The sequence below is a fragment of the Ambystoma mexicanum genome, chromosome 4q (genome assembly GCF_040938575.1).
Source record: "Ambystoma mexicanum isolate Mex_15411 chromosome 4q, UKY_AmexF1_1, whole genome shotgun sequence".
NCBI lineage: Eukaryota > Metazoa > Chordata > Amphibia > Caudata > Ambystomatidae > Ambystoma > Ambystoma mexicanum.
The window spans coordinates 668,894,538-668,914,264 of record NC_090928.1 but is presented as its reverse complement, the minus strand read 5'-3'; the positions used below and the strand labels follow the sequence as shown (position 1 = coordinate 668,914,264).

Here is a 19,727-nt window from a genome sequence, read left to right as displayed (position 1 = left end):
CTTGAGAAATTGCGCCAGCACAAACTGTTCGCAAAGCTGGAAAAATGCGTTTTCCATACCACCGAGGTTGAGTTTCTTGGATTCATCCTGACACCTAAAGGGGTCCAAATGGACTCACGGAAAGTGGATGCCATCCTCAAATGGCCATCACCTAGTTCGGTGAAAGGTGTCCAAAGCATGCTTGGTTTTGCCAATTTTTATCGCAGGTTTATCCTGGAATTTTCACGGGTGGTGCAACCCATCACTGCACTCTTGCGGAAGAATAAACGTTTTGAATGGACCGAGGAAGCTGAACAGGCCTTTCAGGAATTAAAAGCTAAATTTACGTCCGCACCTATTTTGAAACACCCGCGTCCTGATCTCCCATATATAGTCGAAACCGACGCATCCAGCTTAGCCATGGGAGCTGTCCTGTCTCAGAGAGACCCCGAAACCAACCAACTGCACCCCGTAGCATTTTGGTCCAGAAAGTTCTCGCCGCCGGAGATAAATTATGCAATCGCCTTTAAGGCTTGGCGGCATTATCTTCTTGGCGCCAGGCATACCATCATCGTGATCACTGATCACCGAAATTTACAATATTTAAAAACTGCCAAGGCTCAGTCTTCATGACAGCTCCGATGGGCTTTATTCTTTGCTGAGTTCGATTTTGTAATCACCTACCGTCCCGGCTGTAAGAATGGCAAAGCGGACGCGCTATCTCGAATTGGAATGGGAGAAATGGACACAAACTCAGAACCTGTGCCGATAATTCCCGAACAAAAAATCTTGGGGATAACCACTTTACAAACCCTTGAAGACATTCAAGCACGGGTAAAACTATTCCTGGACTCTTCAGCCTTGCAAGATTGGATCAAGAGGGGATCTGCCTTTTCAATCAACGATGGCTTACCTTACTTCCAAGGACGTTTATTTTTGCCAGAAAAGGAATTGCAAGAACTGGTTATTTCCCGTCATCACGATACTCTGATGGAAGGACATCCTGGCATTACCAAAACAGAGGAAAAAATTAAACGACAATTCTGGTGGCCGTCCTGGCGAAAGGATATTAAATCTTTCGTGATGTCCTGTGGAGTTTGCGCCCAAAACAAAGGTCAAAAAACAAAACCCGCCGGTCTTCTTCAACCCTTAGACATTCCACCAGCACCTTGGCACACCTTGTCACTAGATTTTATCACGGACCTGCCCTCTTGTAATGGATACAATACTATTCTGGTTGTGGTGGATTTATTTTCCAAGATGGCCCATTTTATTCCGTTGAAACGATTACCTTCAGCTTTTGTTCTTGCCAAGGAATTCCTAGAAAATATCATCCGTCTGCATGGATTCCCGTCCATACTAATCTCCGATCGGGGAAGCCAGTTTATTTCTCATTTTTGGAAAAAGTGTTGTCAACTGGCACAAATCGGCGTAAGACTCTCAACCAGCCACCACCCACAGACCGATGGTCAAACAGAGAGAACGAACCAGACCCTTGAACAATATCTACAATGTATGTTGCACCAATCGGAGGGTAATTGGAAGGATATTTTATGGGTGGCTGAATATGCATACAATAACTCGATACACTCTGGAACTGGTCAGCGCCCCTTTTATACCCTATATGGACATCACCCTCGTACTTCAGACTTGGACCCATCTTTGAGCCTCGAAATGCCCGCAGTGGACCATTTGCATTCTACGATTACTCAAGCCTTCAAGGATGCTGCTGCACACTTACAACATGCGAAAGGGAAATACAAAAAGAATGCGGATCTGCATCGAAAGGAGGCGCCTCCATACCAAATAGGGGATCAAGTACGGTTGGCTACCAAACACTTATCGCTCAAGGGACCTCGGACTTTTAATCCAAGGTATTTAGGCCCTTACTCGATCAAAGCTATAATTAACCCAGTGGCAGTCAAGCTAGATCTACCAGCTAACATGCGGATTCATCCCGTTTTTCATGTGTCGCTTTTGAAACCAGTGCAACCAGGAACCAGATTAATAAAGCCACCAGAACCAGTCCAGATAGATGGGGAGCCTGAATTCGAGGTGAAGAACATTTTGGACTCTAAGATCTCAAAATCAAAACTTTTCTATCTAATTGATTGGAAGGGGTACGGGCCTCAGGAAAGATCTTGGGAACCCAGCGACCACGTGCATGCACCTCGGCTAGTAAAAAGGTTCCATCGGAATTTCCCGAACAAACCGAAACCTCCTGGGGAAAATACTTTGGGAGGGGCCTTGGGGGGGAGTGCTTTCATGATGCCTACCCCCGGAGCACCAGGCCAGGCCCAGCACCCCCGGGAGCAGGCATCACGCCCCCGGGTAAAAGCCCAGCGGCCCTGTATAGGGGCTCTTTGGACTCTGTCCTGGCGCCGTTGGCGCCAGGCTCATGTTGGACATCAGTCCTGGCGCCATAAGCGCCAGGCTCATAAGAGGAAGTGTTTGGTGCACTTACCTGAAGCAGACCATGCTGCACACTCACCTGATGCAGACCATGCTGCATGAAGAACCAAGCCAAATGAGGCTTAGGAGGAACTATTTTTCTGATGGATCTATTTTGTTACTTGGGTGGGGCTGTGGAAGAATACTCACCTGGAACTTCTTCCAAAGCTATTTAAGCCACGCCCGGACAGCCACACGTGCTTCGCGTTGTTCTGCATCCCAGCAGCTGAACGCTCACCGTGTCTGCTCCTGCACCTGGACTCCAGCCACGCCCGCCTCGAACCTGGAACGCCTGTAAGGGAATAAGAGAAGAGAAAGGTGAAAACCAAGAACTTATTCAACCTTCTTACCTGCATCCAGAATCTTCACGCCAGCATTCCTGAAGGAAGACTTCCATTTAAAAGCACCGCGTTGCTCGCTGCAGCGCCGTGCTTCACTCACCTGTTCCCGAGACGCCGCCCGGCTCCATCGCGGCTCTCAGCACCGGTCGCCACATCTCTGCACCTAGGGGAGAGAAGAAGAGACAAAAGGTGAGCAAGGGAACACAAGAGGAAAGCCGAATTTTCAGCCATATTACTTACCGGCTTTTCTTGGTGAACCATTCCACATCTCGGGTCGGCGCCGCATCTTTGGCAGGTACCGCACCCCGGCTCCTAAGGGGAAAGGACATTTTCAACCATATTACTTACCGGCTTTTCTTGGTGAATCATTCCACATCTCGGGTCGGCGCCGCATCTTTGGCAGGTACCGCACCCGGGCCCCTATGGGGAAAGGACAAAAGACATTACTGGGGAATTATAAAGACATTTAGAGGGTCGCCCTCATCACTAAATCACCTGATTTTACCACCGGCAATTTAACCCCTCAACGCATCGCCTTTGTTCTGCACCTGAAATAAAGGTCAGGAAAGACAACATAAAAGGAGGCTCACACTTGAACTTTTGCATCTTCATACTTACGGCGTATTACTCGGAAAAGTCAAGTGGATGTGCCAGCGCCATTCTGAAAACCAGTGAAGTAACTGGACGAACGCGCGCCCCTGCACCAGAAGCAGGATGGAGAGTTCATCCTTCCAAACCATAAGGTGAGCTTAAACCGGGGGTATTAGAGGAATCAGAGAAGAACGAAGTGGGCAAGGGGGAAGCAAGCACACTATTCGGCAGACAGTTAATCCCCTTTATCATCTGCAGAAGGATAATCCTCCGGGCCCGACAAGCAAGATTTGGGGGTCGTGTTCAATCGGTGGTCCGAATTCTGCGCATCACGCTTGAAGAGGCCACAGCAACCCAGACCAGACCAGCGCCTCCGTGGGAGCCAGGTGAGCGTTACAGATACTGTCACGGTTTATTACACGGTCACACTCCACTCAGGGAGTTCCTTTCCCCCAAATGAATGTGGCATATATTAAAGCACTATTAGTTTTGTTAAGATTCAGTTTGGTAAGGCCTCCAACCCGTCTCGCACCCAACCGCAACAAATACCCGGTGCCTCAATGGACTAGGAACCAGGCCGGTGTGTAGTAAGCATATCGATTTATTAATTTATTTAAACCAAATTTGACAGACTAACATCAGCCACCAATTCTGTGGCAACACAAGAACAAAAAGGACTTCTGTAATGGCACCAACACAGAGATAATACTAAGATATGCAGTCAGAATTTCCCTGATCTTTCTTTTCAAATCACCCACCAATACAGAAAAAACAATTCAAAACACACAGTGATTGCTGGTTTGGTTATAATACTTTTCTCCCAGCAACCCCCACCCTCCAAACATCAATTAGACTTGGCCCCTCTGAATTGGGGGCCAGTGGCAGAGAGTGGAACCATATTGGGAAAATTGTTTTGGGATTCTGATAAAATGCACTCTTTGGAAAAAGGGATTCAAGCAGCAACATTTTTTTTTTTACTTATTACCACAGATGCACAGGCTTTGTGGTTTTGATCAGAGCACAATGGGAACAAAGGGGCAATTTTGTTTTGCACCCTGCACACTCATCTGGAAACAGGGTTTTGGGATTAATTCTTTTGGCAAATCTTTGTCTATACTGGCTCAAAACACACTGGGAAGAGCTTGTTAGTTTCAAGTGCCAACAAAACACATCCCGTGATTTATATAGGGGAATTAATTGATTTACTTTAATTAAATATGCTAAGGATCTACACAGACAAAAAGGATATTTTGCTATGCGGAAATAACTAAAAAAATGCTTGAAAATGCAGGGCCTAAACAATCTATGGCTTTGGGGATAGTTTTACTGACGGGAGAGGCCTTGTAATGAGCATCAGCAGTTCAGGATAGTCCCCTCTGGCTCCTCCAAGGGGTCCCAGTCAGCTTCTTTGTCTCCTGGTCCCTGTTTCCAATGCAAGATTTGGGGCCTCTCTGCTTGGATATTTCTCGCAAGAGTTCAGCAGTAGGTTACCTCCCAGAATAAGTGGAAAAAGCCCAGTTCTGATGCAAACTGGTTTACTTATAGGGCAAATGCCATCACAAACTTGGGTTGATTCCCGCGAAAGGGATTGGTTGGTTTTCTCTACCCACTTCACACCTGTGTGCTAAGAGGACAAGGTGATGAGGGGTGTGAGTTAGGAAAGCTGTGGGAGGAGAAAGCTTTGTCATCCCAAACTGACATGTGGGCTCCGCCTGTTTAGACTCTGAAAACCAACCAACATGGCAAGTACCCTAATTTTTCAAATCTTTACATGTATGGATATATTCTTAAGAACTACATTTTAACGTCAATCAGATAATGCTAATCTGAAGTCGGCACACCCATCCTATGCAGAGATATATTTTTTCTTCATTTACTCGGGAGTCGTATCAATGAAAAATATGTCACTTCATAGTTCCTATGTTAATTTTATCCTTCACCCTCACACCAACTTTCAAATCTCTTGGAATCAAGGGAAGGCCCAAATCAAATTTCTATTAATAACTTAAGTTATGTTTATCATACAAAAATCATTTTAGCATGGTTCAAAGGGGGTTGCGGTCATATTTAATAAAAGTCTGGAGTAACCGCTGTGGCATATACACTGCCCTTTTTATGCAATAATATGTATTTTTCCATTAACTAAACTCCAGTTTTTTCTTTATTCGCTTTCAGTTTCATTTTCCCTTGAGCATGTGATCAGCCAGAGGCTGGCTCATGTTTATCTTCGCCTCTCCCTTCATGGCCTGCAATATTCCTGGCTGCAACTCTAATGGACATTTTATGGGAATTGTGACCTCAAGGTCACTTCTGCTGAAAGAACAGGAATGGCCTTATCTGTTTCCACCGTGGTTTAAATCTAGGCAGTGTATTTCTTTCTATATTTTTAAGCAATGACTCTGATTGATGGTTGACAACCAGACCTCCCTCTCCACGATCAGCAGAGGAAAGGTCTTGGAGGTTAAGTTTCATCTTTAGGAGAAATGACCGGCTGCATGTAAAATTACGCAAGCAATGGCTTTTAAACAAACACACAATACATTTTACATGACATTTTATAAGGCACCTGGGCCTTATATCCATGTGTAACATACTTCATTAATCTGACAGTTGCAAAGTACATGAATACCACTTCTGTACTGTCCATATGTATAGGGCAGTTATATGGGCAGTTATATGGGAAAACCATGTTCAAACTCTGAAAGTCTGAAAGTCTAGTGAGCACTTCTCTTAGCATACTGTCATTTGAATGAGGCAAAGTTCTATTATTTCTTATTATTGCAATGAGCTTGGTTTCACTTGAGATGACTGGAGCACAATCTGGTATTACATTGAAGATCATGTACACACTGCTATCTGTCTCGTTAAGTAAAAGTGCATCTCTCCATGGATTTAGTAAACCAGCATTTTCAGCCACGTCTTTTTTTTCTTGCTGAATGCATTGCACATATCTTTGCGCTTTTGAGATTGAGGCCCACTTTCTTTCCTTTGAGATATAGGCCTATCTTTAGCTCAATAGGCCTCATGTCTGACATCCCAATTTCTGTGCTGGCCTTATACTTCAATGGGACTTCACAAATCACTCTGACCTCTTTATTTCTGGCATTCAGGGGCTATATTTGACCATACAATCCAGTGGCGCGAGCAACAGATGCCTTCCTCCAATCATGGTGGCAGGGTGTGAGTTATGCATTCCATCCCTTTTCAATGATCGCAAGAACATTAGCTCAGGTAAGGAGGTAGAAGGCCTCTCTAATTCTGATCAATCAGGATTGGAAGGGCACAGCGTGGTTCCCCAGTCTCCTGGAGTTGGCACTCAAAAACCTGATTGCCCCTCCCAGGAACGAGTTCATAGTGCGGGATCCCAGAGGAGGCAGCCATCCACTGGGGCTGACAGGCAAACTCAACCTGATCGATTTGGGCAATTTCAGCAGATCCTGGGTTAGGCCGGGACTATCGAGCTAAGCTTAGCACATTATCAATGAATCTTGGGCCCCAGAGAGCATACAAATCTGCATGGTCAAGTTGGCATAGTTGGTGTATGGAGAGGGACGTACATCCTGATGGAACAGATGGATGTAGTACACTTAGCCAATTTTTTTAATCAGAAATGGCGGCACAAGGGAAAGAGTATAGGACCATTAACACGGCATGCTCTGCGATCTCAGCGGGTCACCCTAAGATTGAAGGAGTGGCGATGGGAGAACACCCACTGATATGCAGACTTTTGAGACATATAAGAATGAATAGACCTCCCAAGGAGAAGTACTCAGAGTTGTGGGACATAGACGCAGTTTTGAAACTGTTTTTAGCGAGGCCTGATCATTAAGAATTATGTAGGAAGGCTTTATCAGTTAAACTTACTATGCTTTTATGCTTTCTTTCTTGTAAAAGAACTTCAGATGTCAGAGCGTTAGAAGTGACTATCTCTGACTGGATTAACTTTCTTCATCATGAAAAGGACAAAAATGGGTTTGAAGTCTGTATCTTATGACGCATTCCCGAATCAGACCAAACTATGTCCAGTTACATGCTTAGCAGCCTACGAAGACATCACGAAGGATGTAAGACCTGCGGGAGTGTTGCAGTTGTTCAAAGCATTACGTAGGCCGTACAGTGATGTGTCTCCAGCGACTCTAGCGAGAGGGTTAAGATGGGTGATGATACAAGCCGGTATTAACGTGCAGTGTTATGGCACACACTTGGTGATAGGAGCGATAGCCACAAAGGCTTATAATGTAGGAGCCAGGTTAGAGGACATCATGAGATCAGCAGATTGGGCAGATTGGTCGAATGAGTCAACCTTTAAGACCTTTTATTTTATACCAATTGATAAAATGGCAACGTTGGTTGTAAGTAAGCTTTGAACAAGCATAATCTGAGCCTCCGGTCTTGACATGGAAGTCAGATTTTCAGCACATTCGTTCCAGAAAGTCATAATTCTATTAAAGGCAGAGAGGCAAAGGATTATCCCATCCTTGCAAAAGTGATAGTCAATGGTTTTATTGTATCATAATATATTGTGATGTTAATGTACTGTTAATGATGTGATGTCATGACACAATTTCCTACCCTCGTTGGTTCAGTTTACTGTGATATGTTTCTTGTTGTAGGTACCAATGTGGACAGCAAACCAGCTGGGAACTGAGAGTTGGAGAAATGACATTGGAGCTTGCATTTACTGGTTGAGGTGCAAAGTTTGATCAGCAAAAGAAAGAGGAGGTTTCAAGGGAACAGCAGTGTTTACGGGACTATATGGATGTGGATTGGCTAATTTTATTACATGCTTTTCATAGACCAATAATATCTTGGACTACCAAAGTCTCCAAGTGGGACTTGTAGTTCTTGCTTTGTTACTGTTATTATTGGTGTTTGTTTTAAAAGCTGCTTGAGGAGTAAAGTTTAAGAGAAAGCATAACCCTTCGCCTCTGTGTCTTTAATAGAATTATGACTTTCTGGAACAAATATGGTGAAAATCTGAATTGTTGAGGAAAGCTCTTATGTTGTAGTCTGTTTTCATCCTTGTTCAAAAGATGTGTTTCTTGAGTAAGAGCAATCCCCACATCTCATGAAGGGCACTAGAAATGGACCCCTCAGTTCCCTTAGTTTTCACTAAAAACGAAATATCCAGGTGAGATGACAATGTAATCCTGAGTTCCTGGAGCAACAGGAACAAAGAAAATATAGAATCTCATTGTAGGCCAGAAAGTCACAGTAGCGTATCCCTTGAGAAAATAATACTCCAACTGAAGACCCTAAATATTCAAGTTGCCTAAGTCCCAACTTTCTCTAATATCTAAGCAATAACACCCACCTTCTGCAAGTTCCAAGCCCTTCACGTGGGGATCAGCTCCATTACCTGCCAGTGAAGCCCGTGTCAGAGGGTATTATTGTCATTAGCACCCTGGGTAAAACCCTCAAGTGCAAATAGGCTTGAAATCCAAACGCAAAAAGAAACAACGGCAAGCACACCGCTCATGAGGAGGATGGCGTCAGAAAAATGGAAGAAGGGGCCCCAAGCAGAGACCCTCTTCCATGTCCATGATGTGGGAGCAGAACTGGAGAATGTGGAAGATGTCCGAGCAGAGAAGTGGCGCTCTAGGCACAGATAAGGAGCAGTGCAGCGGCTCTGGTAGAATGAACAAATTAAAGGAATAAAGAAATTAGTAAATTAATAATAAAATAATATATATAAAAGAAATTAAATTTACGCCACACCCTAAGTGACATCACGTGTCCAGCCGATTTTGTGGGGTTTCAATGCATTGTCAAAGTTGCTTTGCCATTGCCTGGTTCCAGTGAATTATGTTATGTTATGTTAACTGAACTTGGAGAGCGCACGTGGCACTAAATAGCAGGATAGGACGTTCTTACAGAGGCAAAGATCTATTTAAGCAGAGTTGTTTTCAGCAGATGTCGGAACAGGAGGTGATCAGTAGTGCTGCGGAGAACATATTTTCGAGCATGCACAGAAGGTAGGACTGGACCTTTTGGCCAATGTGATTATTTAAACTGGTTATGTCTGGTAAGGACAATGGACTGCTTAAAGAGCGAGGATGGCGTCATGATGGGAGTGGTGCCTACGCCATTCAATGTGAATCGCCGGACAGGAAGTTGTCATATGAGGCTGTAAGTGGGTCTCGAGAAAGCACTAAATAAAAATGAAAGGGTGTTTTGTGTTGGTGGCAGGCGCAGGCAGTATGCTCCAGTTGGTATGCCCAGTGATGCTTTCCAGAATGTCCTTAGGCTTCGATTTAATCAGTTCACTGATGACCACCATTAATCAACTATAAAAGATAGTAAGGTCAGTTCCCGATAGACGTAGGTTGCTGTGTTTCCTGTCTTGCAAAGTTACGAGGAGCTGCTCTTGACAGTTTTAGCGAGTGCTTGGGGAACCAGGTGGCATTGTTATAATGGGTAGATCATTTGTAATTTTAAAAGTAAAGAAATAAAACACTTTTAAAGAGTAACTGAATGGCATCAACAGTGCCCAGAAGCAGAAATGCCTACTGTCAGCCCTTCATGTACTGGATAATGTCTTTGCTTGGCTCTGGAAATCTTCGTAAGAGATGATCCAGAGGCTCAGCATAAACTGTCTCGGGAGATCCAATATTTGATTTTATGGTATCAAGAATCGGGAAGGTATAAAAGTGCACGTTTCAGTTCCAGTAGGTTCAGTACATCGTAGAGAGGCAGTTTCTGTCTGTGTGGCATCCAACAGCAGAACATAAGTAAGGTTTAAAAGCACAGGTTCACCTTCCGATGTCCCAATAGCCCAACACAATGACTCCTGGGAGATGTTGTTTCTGACCTCAAGCTGTCCAGAAGGACATTGTGTGAAAGGTTGAAAAGTGCTTATTCTAATTGCAGGCCCCCCAGAAGTGGAGCATAGTCCATCTGTGTTGGCTGCAAGGCATACAGTTTTAAAGCATTAGGCAGGGTGAAAAGCCCTGGTTCCAGTTTCATATCTTTCAGTAGCTCAACAGAGCGCATGGTGGAATACACAGGGGTGGGCCATTTTTCAATCCTCCAGATCAGTAAATATGGTTGCAAAAGCGGTGCTCATTTTTTGCACCACTTGTCCCATCATTTTTACTGATCTGAAGGATTTTAATGGATCTTCCAGGAGGATTGGTGGAGTGTGCTTACCATGTCTGCTAGCTTTACTGATCCACCTTTGAAATCCAACATTACTGCCAGTATTTCATTTTCATGCTGGTGGTAATGCAAACCTGAATTTGCCACCTGGAAAAAGCAGGTGGATTCCACATGAATCCATGGTAATTGTATCCTGCCAATGTGAATGGCGGGAGGCATTTACACTATTCTCAAAGTGGAACGTCAAGCCCTTCCTCACTCCGGACAGCTTTAGATCCACCATTCAAGCACTGGTCCTATCCCACCAGGATGGGGCAGTGCCCTCCTCGAAGGCCTCCCATCGTCCTCTCTTGTGCCCCTTAGAAGTGTCCTATACACGGCTGCATGCCTCATCAAGGGTCTATGCAGATACAACCACATCACCCCGGCCCTCATTGACCTTCATTGGCTCCCACAGCAGGCACAAATCACCTTCACGTCTTGGTGCATCATCTATAAGGCAGTCACCCTCAAGTCACCCATCTATCTCACGGAGAAACTCAGCATCTCCGGTGGACTACGTACCACCAGAAGCCAGGACACGTGCAGACTTGAAATCCACCGTTGCAAAAAGGAAAGGATCAGAAAACAAGCCTTCTCTGCCTATGCCCCAAGACTATGGAACCTCCTCCCCTCAGCATCAGACTCGCCCCTACGCTCCTACAATTAAAAAAAGAACTCAAGACCCACGTCTTCAAGGAGGCTCTCCTCCTCAACATCTAGGTCTTCACGTCGCCCCGTGCCACTTGACTCGGTAGATGCCGTCCGCTCTCTCCTCCCACCACCCTGTACAGATGTACCCCTCCTCTGTGCCCCGCTGTATCCTACCCCTGCTCTATATCTGCGCAGTGTTACCTCTGAAAAGTGCTTTGTTATGCATCTGTCTTTTGCAAACCTCTGTAAAGCACTGCATTGTGCATCTGTATTGTTGTATAACTCTGTAAAGAGCTCCGTTGCTTCTTGAAGCTAGGTCCGTGCTCAATAAATACCTTAATAATTATTTTTTAAAATAAAGAAGAGGAACGACAAATTTGCTAGTGTTTAACTCTTTACATTTCCACTTCACTTTGAACATGCAGAAAATTGCACTTAAGCGAATACGTTCATAGTCCCCTTGTGCAATTTCCGATTTGTAAAATGACCCCCAGTGTTTTTATCTTGTGGATGTCACTTAACACAGATTACTGATAACCCCCCCCCCAAAATAAATGCATGTAAATGAGGAGTATCGAGAAGCACTGCCAATAGAGTCTGCTGCAAAACACTCCTAGCACTGCCACTCTGCCCACTAACCCAGTTTCTCTTTGGTTGATTTCTGAGGGGATAGCTTAGGCTGTAGGATGGGAGGGATGCCAGGTGCCGACTCACACAGAGAAGGCAGAACGAGACTGTCAGCCATTAGAAAATCCAATGGCTGTCTGACATCTCTAACCGTCTTCTCATGCTAAACCGACTACTTCATGTCCCGGGAGGATAGCTCAGCGGCAACCTGCTCGCCTTGGAAGAAAGACGACAAGAAGCAACACAGGGTCGATCCCCAATACGCAACTAAGACAAAAAACAAAACAAAAAAACTTTAAAAATGCTAAATAAATAAATAAATGGAAGGTTAGACATTGAACGATGGAAAATGGCACCCATTCAGCTGCCACCAACTGACTGCTTTTTAGCACCCCAGAGAGCTTTGCAGCTTTTTTCAATTTTTTTCACACTCAATGCCCTTGGCCAAGAGTTGAAGCCCTCCTCAGTCAGGCCTTCAAATCACATGCACTAGTGTGCTATAATGAAAGTGTTAGTTCCCCTCGTAATTCACTTCTTCCTGGTGCATATTGTCAGACCTCTGCCCTTCTTCCCAAACCTCCTTCTCACCTGATTCTTCGGATTACTTGTCCTTGGTAGAGGAAGTTGTCTTCTTGTGGGACTTCCTCTTGTCTGATGGATGTTTCTCTTTAGACTTTCGGTCCCTCCGATCGTGTAAATAGGGTCTGGCTCCCTCGGAGGCCACCTCTGCAGGGATTGGCACCTGCCCTTGGAGGACCCCGAGGAGCCAAACCCCAAAATCAGGGAAAAAGCCAACAGGCAGAAAAAACCTTGATGTCCAATTTCACTGTATTGAAGTCTGTAGTCTTGGGTGGTGGAAAATATAGTGGTAAGAAAAGGTTCAAACCGGAAACCAGCTCTGGAACACTTCAGTGGCAAAAAAAAACCACATTGTAGTATATAAATATAATTCGAAAATGGAGTTAAAGGGAATTCAGAGCCTAGTCAAAGGTAAGAGTAAGGAAGAAGGAAAAAAAGGTTTGAATGGATAGAGTGCTGCAGAAAGCCAGCTCCTCCAGGGAGGAATCGCAGAAATCTCCAAGAGTGAAGACTGAACCAAGAAGGAAAAAGAGGATAAAGAGGTAAGAGAGGAGGACTGCAGAAGCTTACAACTGTGTAAGCTAGAAAGTAACCGAAATGGCTGAGCAGGAACAGAGAGAGCTGTCTTGCACACTGCCCTTCCCACAGATGGAACCGCAGAGCGCCGCGCAGAGAAACCTGAATCCGAAGGATGGGTCAGGTAAGAAAAGAATGGTGGTAGGACGCCAAGGGATAGAAGCACAGGCAGCGCCGGACCAGAAGAAACTGTTACGAACACAGATAGGATCACGGGAGTGCCGCGGAAAGAAACCAGATACCGAGAGGAGGCTCAGGTAAGCGAGTAATGTCGTTAGAATGCCAAAAGATAGAATGAAGTAAAAACAGACAAACAGACACGAAAAGTAAAGTAGAACAAAACAAGAGAGGGTACAAAAGCGGAACTACCAAGTGAATATCTAACAGTACAGAAGAAAGGCACAAGTAGACTCTCAACGGAGTAAGCAGCGGAGCACTGTAAGGGTGAAAACAGATACAACGCACAGAATAGGGGGCGGACTCTGTCTAAATGCTTAAGTCTGCCATCTTGAATGAGGACTAGAGCGGGGAGAGAGTACCTAGGACTAATGTCTCCAGTAATGCCACAGCTTCCACCGGCGATTCCTGACAGTATACCCCCTTCCCCTCGGCGGACCCCCCAATCTCCCAGGGTGTAAGTGGTGGAATCTTCTTACCAATCTGGGAGCATGAATGTGGCTCTCTGGTTCCCAAGACCTTTCTTCAGCTGGGCTACCCTTCCAATGAACCAGGTATTGTACTCTGCCCTTACGATATCTGGAATCCACTAGATAGGCAACCTCGTATTCGTCTGGGACTTGAGCTATGGGTGATTGTACTCTGCGATAGTGTCGCTGATAAGGATCATCCTTGTATGCTTTCAGTAGGGAGGTGTGAAATACTGGGTGCACCCTCTGGAGATACCTGGGCAAACTCAATCTATAAGCCACTGGATTAACTCCAGATGCTATAGGAAAAGGACCCAGAAATCGTGGGGAGAATTTGCCAGTGTGGACCCATTTGGGCAGGAATTTAGAAGATAACCAGGCCAACCAGGGTTGGCACGTCTTCTCTTGTCCGCCCATCTCTTATGTGACCGTTGACAAGCCTCATGAGCCCTCTTAGCCAAAGCATGTGCTTCGCGCAGGTCACTGTCTAGAGCTGGAATGCTTGTAGACTGCACACTAGACCAAGGTAAGTGTTGAGGATGATAGCCATAAGTGCAATAGAACGGGCTCATCTAGATGGATGTGTGGACTGAGTTATTATAAGCAAATTCTGCTTGAGGAATAAAGCGAAACCACTCATCCTGCGGGGAGCTGCAGAAGCATCCTAAATACTGTTCAAGGCTGGCATTAAGTCTTTCAGTTTGCCCATCACTCTGAGGATGGTATCCTGATGAGAGGGCTCTGTGAATACCCAGTAATCGACATAAGACAGACCAAAATTTAGAGGTGAATTGAGTGCCCCTATCTGACACTATAGTCCTGGGCAGACCATGGAGACGAACAATGTCTCTTAGAAAGGTGGCCTCGGTTTCAGGGGCTGAAGGGATCTGAGTGAAAGCAGAGAAGTGGGCCATTTTACTGTATGAATCCACTGTAACCATAATGGCAGTCATGCCACAAGACGTAGGGAGGTCAACGATGAAGTCTGTGGATATATGTTCCCACAGACATCCAGGTAACTGAGGTTGTTGCAACAAAACAAAAATCATATCGTGCCTTCCTTATTGTATATATTGGCCTAAGCCCAGTCGCTCTGCGAAGAAATCCGCGTTCCAAGGTTCTGACCTTAGATCGATTTAGCCACCATTTTGGGTTCATCCGCCATTTTGATTCTCACTCCAGTCACCCTGTGTTCTAAAATGGTGGACAGTGTTCTTTTGTTTGTAACATGGCCGTCTTGACCCCTAAGTGTAAGTTAATGCCTAAACTGCCCATAGGCCAAATGTTAGGGTCATGTAATGAAACCTTGTCCTTCATTGACCTGCAGATCAAGGATTACCTGTGCCAACGATACTAATCCGCGAACATATACTAAGCACAATACTGTTCAAATGCTGAATGTGAACACTTGTTTAACTATATTGTATAGACTATGTACGAAGGCTTAATGTCGAATACGAAAACACACTGTTGCTATTGTAACCTATTGGAGTATGTATTAAGAATAATACATATGCCTATAGATGAATAAATTAGGAATGAATTTGGCATGAACCCCTAGCCCGAGAAATGGTTAACCTGCAAATGGGCTGGACATCATGTTAAGAATTGTATAAAAGCACAAACATTCTGATGTACAGTCCCACTCACTAATCACACCGAACAGGGCTGGTATTCGCTGTGATGTACTGAGGGCCTGATAGCTATCTGTTGCTTTGTCCTTTGAAAACTGTTCAGTTATAGAATAAAGATATGTGTATCTTTGTAAACCTGCGTTTGGTGTATTTCCTTTTGGGGTACTCAGCCTCGATATTCTCTTTTTGCTTTTACAGATGGCGCCCGAATAGGGACCCTCAAGATTGATGCCAGCTCGTTGAAGGTTGACGCGGCTATCGGACTGGGATCGGATGGTGTAAAAGGGGGCCCCTTTCTTGGATGAGAAGCGACACCTCAGCACCGCTGCACGGCCCGATCCCTGGACGGTGAGCACGCGGTCCCAGTCGGTATCTTGACAAGGGTCCATATATCGAGGCGGGCAAATTTGCCGAAATCACCAAACACAAAGTAACCTTTGTTAGAAAACTTTGTATCCAATCAGACCTCCTTAGGATTTGATCAGGTGAGTCGTGACCCGATTCTCAAGTATCCTGATAATTTGTTTTGGGGCATTGTTCTTGCAAGTACAATTATTGACCAGGTAACACCAGGAATCTGATATGCCTGGGAAATTGTCTGCCTGCTTCAGGGCATTATTCCGCAAGGACAGACAATCTTTGGAATTTGGCCGACCTGCACCAATGGATGGGTCGCCGGCGTGTACTTTGTACTGTAAGCACGGCATTGGTAGTATAGTATTTAATGAAATTGTGCACAGACAAACTAGACATGCTTCCAAACTTCAGTGGCCAATCAATGGTAGTTTTGAAATCCCACGTATTGAATACTTAGAATCTATATTATTGAAGAAAAAGGCTAGACCTGCAGCATTTGATGTATTACAGAATTGGAAGAAAGAAGCTTTGCAACAGCCCAAGAGTAGAGAAAAGCATGCGCACCGTCATATGACAAACGCCGAAAAAGGGTTGTAATATGACCAAAATAAACAGTCTGAGTCAGTAAGGAATATGGATAGGGCTTTCTCACTTGGTATCCAGACAATCTATCCTTCTGAAGACTTTCATGTTTCTGACAAACTTATCTATTAATTGTTAAATGAACGAAATCCTGGTGCCACTGCGCCACCTCCATATGTTCCTCTTCCTGCTGCTTTGCCTCTACCTGCTGTTATTCCTCCTCCTATTGTTCCTCCTGCTGCTCCTCTTCCTCCAGTCGCTGTTCCTCCTTTTGTCGTTGCTCCTCCACCTTTGCCTACTGTACCAGTAATAGCACCTCTATTCCCTGATGTTCAAAACTTGCCTACTCTCCCTCTTCCAAGTGGTTCTACACCGCTTGTAGTTGATCGGGGAGCGGGATCGAGGGTTGTAACACGTAATACTTTGTCTCAGAGAAAAAACGTGAGTTAACTGCGTGGGCTAAGCATTGCACGGAGAAGGGTGATCAAGCTAATGTTTTTGCTACACTTTCTAATATAGACAACTTTCCTGAGAAAAACGTATTGAGGGATTAGGGATTCATTTGTGTATAATGTGGGACAGGTTAAATGGTATAGATCTCCCAGAAGGATTGAGGGATCTGAATACCTTAGCGTTCTCTAGAGATACTGCAGAGAAAGTACAAGAGCATGTTGAGAGGGTTCTTGGGTATAGAAGAGAGCTATAAATGTTACGGAATGAAGACGAAGATGGTGATAGTTTGGACGTTATGTTCGTACAGCAACGGTTCCTTCCTTGTCGTAAATCGACAAATGAGGAAACGCGGATTTGCACGAAAGAAGCGATTAGATGGATCTCAGACATGTCGATAACTCCTGTTGAAGTATATGACACGTATAGTCAGTATACACCTTAAATGCAGAGGAAAGATTAGTTGTCCCGCAGAGTTATTGAGTATTTATAAGAGAGCTTTTTCGTTTGACACTTCTTCGGCTGCTCTAGCACTCGATTTGGCTCTGTTGCTTAGTAAGCGTTCGGAGTTGCCAACTTCTCAGTTGCCTATGAGAGAGGTTCCTCCGACATATGTCCCGAAAGTCGAAGTTCCAGCTGATGCCGGAACAGGTGTACAAGCCCATGAAATTCCTGTACATTATGTGTCACAGTTTGTTCACGTCCCGTTCTCAAGACAGGAAGTGAACACCATTAAACAGTTATTCCCGACATTAGGAAGAATCCAACAGGGTTCTACAAAGAAATAGAGTCTGTTTTGCAATCATCGGTATTCACTCTAAGTGATATTGATTTGTTATTTCCTGTACTCCTGCCTGTTGATTTGTGGAAGCAGATTAGAACTGTGGATGACATACCGGGGTTAGGGGATACATGGACTAACATGGTTAGACTCGACGGAGAAAGGCCAGCTGGCGAAAGACCGCCGCAGGTAATACTAACTTTGCCTGACAGAATATTACGAAATTGAAAACTATAATTCCCGAAAAGATAATTATTTGGGGCAAGCTTACTGCCTGTGTCCAATGGAAATCTGAGGGTGCTACCGAATTCTTTAATCGGTTCGAACAGGTATTTTCAGATTTCAGTGGACGCACTGTCAGACTTAGGCGCATAGTCTGGGAAAAGATTATTCGTGGACACATTTGTGCGTGGATTGCTCCGAGAGCGCTTGGCAAGCGAAATCTAAATCAGAAGTACTGCACATGGCTCAGTACTACCAGAATCGTGTCAATAACGAAAAGGAAAGAGTCAAAAAGAGAAAAGGTGATTTGAAGGCAAAAGTACTATTGCAGCAACTTGTTAGAAGCCCTAGAGGGGGTAGTACGTAATTTAGAGGTCAGTATGTTCCACAAGGTAATGCGCCCTTGGGTCCTGTAAACATTAACCAGTGTGCTTATTGTAGACAAGAGGGTCATTGGCGTGCACAATGCCCGATCCTCCGACAGAGGTCAAATAACACATTTGGGTATATGGGTAGACGATCCAGAGGCCGCCCAGGTGTAGGGGGTCCTAGTAGAGGTCAGTTTTCACAGGATTCACAGCAAACTTTTTTGCAGGACAATCAGGCATCGAGTGTGGACAATAGAAACATTTTTGATCATCCTTCCGCAGCTTACCTCTCTGAAGAACTTCCTTTCGATGACATTCTGTTTCGCTAGGATTGCCCAAAGCAGGGTTTGGAACCAACGCCTATTCCCGTTAATCAGAAAGGTCTCTACGTTGAAATGAGGGTGGGAAATAGGAAACATCTATTCTTGATAGATACAGGGGCACAGAAGTGTTCCATTGATCATTCTCGGGTTCCAAACATTCCACTGTCAGGGCAAACCAATGTTTCTGTAGGGTTTTCTGGCACACCAGTTGTTTGTCCGGTTTCTTCGCCGGTACCTATTTCTTTGAGTCCCTTTACGGACCATTGTCCATTCCTTTTAACTACCAATTATGGAGAGAATTTGTTGGGGTTGAATCTGTTGAAGGAATTGAATGCGGTAATTCACTGTTCTCCTGACGGAGTGCGTTTGACCATTTCACCACAGCAACTTTCTGACCAGACCTTTGCCGCCGGAATTCAGTGATGTTCCGGAGTGTTTATGGGCTATTGACGATAATGATGTGGGTGTTTTACAGATTGAACCTGTTAAAATTGTCTTGAAACATGGAGTAAAGGTGCCACGTATTCCTCAGTATAAGATCTCGGTCGATGGTGAGCAAGCTTTGAAAAGCATTGTCTCCGATTTTGTGCATTGAGGGGTGATTGAGGAAATTGCAGGTAGTTTGTGGAATAGTCCGATTTTGCCTGTGTACAAGAAAGGCAATAATGCAATTGCCTTTTGTTTCATAATTGATTTGCGTGCCATCAATAAGATTGTTGCTCCACAATTTCCAATTGTGCCTGATGTGACGACAATATTAACTATGATCCCGGCTTCAGCTACTTACTTAAGTGTTGTCTATCTGAAGAATGTTTTCTTTAGTATTTCAATACATAAAGACAGTAGATACTTGTTTTCTCATTCACTTTAGGGGGACGTTTGTTTACCTTCACCCGTGCACCACAAGGTTACACAGGAAAGTCCAAGCATCTATAGAAGGGCTTTGAAAGAGCAGCTCGATACCCTTGAGTTTCCCTCTAATTGTACACTGCTTCAATATGTTGATGACTTGCTTTTAGCTGCTGAATCAGAGAGCACTTGTAAGGAGTGCACTGTGTTGTTACTTATTCATTTGGCTAAACATGGACACAAAGCTTCGCTTAAAAAATGTCAATATTGTTGTCAGGAGGTCGCCTATTTAGGCTATCTCCTGTCAAAGGAGGGAAGAAGGTTGACGCCTGAACGGATAAAACTCATTTCTAGCATGTCTGTCCCAAATACGCAGAAAAAAGTTAGAACCTTGATAGGAATGGCTTCTTACTGTAAGCAGTGGATCCCCAATTTCTCACTAGTGATCAAACCAATGTTGGTTTTGACGAAGAAGGGCATTTCTTCGCCATTGCCGTGGGACTTGGTACACCAGTGTGCATTTGATTTGCTCAAGACTGCATTGTGCTTGGCACCGGTTTTGGGCACACCAAACTACGA

General features: G+C 44.7%; 1 protein-coding gene across 1 annotated transcript in view; it reads left to right on the top strand.

Moving 5' to 3' along the window:
* Nucleotides 1-8,280, top strand: part of LOC138467922 (putative nuclease HARBI1) — an 88,172-nt gene extending 79,892 nt beyond the window's left edge. Inside the window, exon 3 of the mRNA XM_069608251.1 lies at nt 7,976-8,280. Coding sequence (XP_069464352.1) covers nt 7,976-8,065 — 90 coding nt within the window. The 3' untranslated portion in view covers nt 8,066-8,280. The remainder of the gene's footprint in view (nt 1-7,975) is intronic.
* The last annotated feature ends 11,447 nt before the right edge of the window (nt 8,281-19,727 follow it).